This window comes from Triticum dicoccoides, chromosome 5B (genome assembly GCF_002162155.2).
Source record: "Triticum dicoccoides isolate Atlit2015 ecotype Zavitan chromosome 5B, WEW_v2.0, whole genome shotgun sequence".
Lineage (NCBI taxonomy): Eukaryota > Viridiplantae > Streptophyta > Magnoliopsida > Poales > Poaceae > Triticum > Triticum dicoccoides.
Genome location: NC_041389.1, coordinates 191,899,846 through 191,901,950, shown reverse-complemented (window position 1 = coordinate 191,901,950; position 2,105 = coordinate 191,899,846). Strand labels below are relative to the sequence as shown.

The 2,105-nt window shown below is 48.2% G+C and overlaps 1 protein-coding gene across 1 annotated transcript in view; it reads left to right on the top strand.

Moving 5' to 3' along the window:
• The first annotated feature begins 1,559 nt into the window (after positions 1 to 1,559).
• Positions 1,560 to 2,105, top strand: part of LOC119308039 (ATPase family AAA domain-containing protein FIGL1-like) — a 14,665-nt gene continuing 14,119 nt past the window's right edge. The window contains exon 1 of the mRNA XM_037584152.1: positions 1,560 to 1,931. Coding sequence (XP_037440049.1) covers positions 1,633 to 1,931 — 299 coding nt within the window. The 5' untranslated portion in view covers positions 1,560 to 1,632. The remainder of the gene's footprint in view (positions 1,932 to 2,105) is intronic.

Below are 2,105 nucleotides of genomic sequence, written 5' to 3'. Positions count from 1 at the left end.
AAAAGAAACAATAGATATTGCGAGAATAAAGAAAACAAAAGGTGTTATGCAACAGGAAAGAAATACAAAAAAGCAAAAGATTACATACTTCAGCACACGATTCTTAGGGTCAATGTTCATAATAATGAAATCAAGAAGCTCTTCGGGAGGAGGGACCAAAGGAGATATATACGACAAATCCCCGAAGCTGGACTTGCTTATTACATCTCTCTTTTTCCCTTTGATGTTATTGGCTATTTCGCGCAGCCGCTTTGCTGACCAACGAGTTTGAAAGATAGACATTCTGCAACACAAGGTTTGAAAGAACATTAGCTAGTCTAAATCATGGAAAAGTATTGGAACAGTAGTTAAAATTTCAGAGAAAGGATATATGTAGTTTCAGAAAACAAAATGGATAACTACATGAGTAGTTTCAGAGAAAAGTATTGAAAACATGACCTACAATAACTAAATTTTAAAGAAAACGTATCTGTAGTTCAGAAAGCAAAAACTAAGTTTCAGAAATCATACATGACCTACAATAACTAAATATCAAAAGTTTCAGAAAGCATAAAGTACAAAAATTCCCGAAGCATAACCTACACTAATGCATCACTAATTGGTACAGAAACTTCTATCTGAACATCAAATTGGCTACAGAAACTTCTCTCTAAACATCAAAGAAATTGGCTACAGAAACTTCTCTCTGAACTTCTCTCTGAACATCACTAAGTTTCAGAAATTTCTGTAGCTCAAATTGGCTACAGAAATTGGCTTCAGAGATTACCTACTAGCCAATTTGAACTATAACAACCTAGAACATCAAAGGACAGGAGAACCTAGAACATTCAGAGATTACCTAATAGTACAGCAAACAGATAACATACACGGAGCACCTACAGCCAAATTTGAGCTACAGAAATTCCTACAACACATCACTATAACGAGCCAAATTTTAGCTACAAAGGAATCAGAAGTTTCTGCAACAAAAACAGATCTGAGGAAATCCCAATCCCCTGCTACAGCTACACATCTACAATCCAACACCTACATCGGTGCGCCGATGTTGGCGCCTCACTACAACAGAGCACCACTGTGACGAGCCCGCGTAGCCGCCAAGGAGGAGCCGCCGAGCAGAGGAGAACCGTCTGAGAGGCGACCAGAAATGGGGGGAAGGAGCACGCGGCCGTACCTGCTTGTGTCGGTCGTCGTCGCCACCGCGTTGGATGCGCCCGCGTCACCCCCGCCGTTGGTCGCCGCCTGCCGTTGGTCGCCGCCTGCCGTTGCCCTACCAGATCCCACCGCCGCCGCCCTAACAGACACAACGGAGCTGCGGGAGCGGGAGCACTGCGGGAGCGTTACAGCTGCGTTAATTATTCCTGAAACAGCCGCCCAGTTTCAGAAACGAATGCGCGTGACGCGGAAGCGAGGAACGCTCTCGTCCATCTGATCAACACACGATCCGACGGACGCGGAGCCGGTGGACGCGCGAGCGTTATCGGTCGGTTGAAGGTAAGCTTTTTCCTTTTGAAAACCACCATCCAAAATTGTCACCAACTAAACGCGGTAAAAACGCCGCAAAACCCTGCAGCCGCGAAAGAGCGGGAGGAGAATCGAGAATTCCCAAATCGCCGAAACTCTGAAACACCCGAAATGGAGGAGCAACCCCACGCTGCCGATTCCTCCTCCGCCGCCAGCCAGACGAACTGGCGGAAGGAGGTGGACGAGCTGCTTCAGCGGATGCACTCCCTCCTCTTCGGCGCCGACGCCGCGCTCGAGCGCGGGGATGCGGCGGCGGCGCAGGTTCTCGTGCTCCGCCTCCTCGGCTTCCTCGATTCCCAGACCCTTTCCGCCTACACGGGTCCTGAAGCCGCCTTCGTCGCGCCCATCCGCGCCGCAGCCTCTTCCCGTCTCGCCGCTGCCTCCCGCGCTGGCGCCTCCGACTCGGACCGGTACGAACCCTACCTGGCGTCTGATTCATTCAGTTTGACGTTTCATGCTTAGTTCATGATACACGCAAGGATTTGGCAGCTCCATCTCTATTTCATCATACAAAAGCTGAATTGCTATTGCTGAGGTCCACTAAATGTTGTAGTTACTGAGCTTTAAGAATATGCAAATTGGAG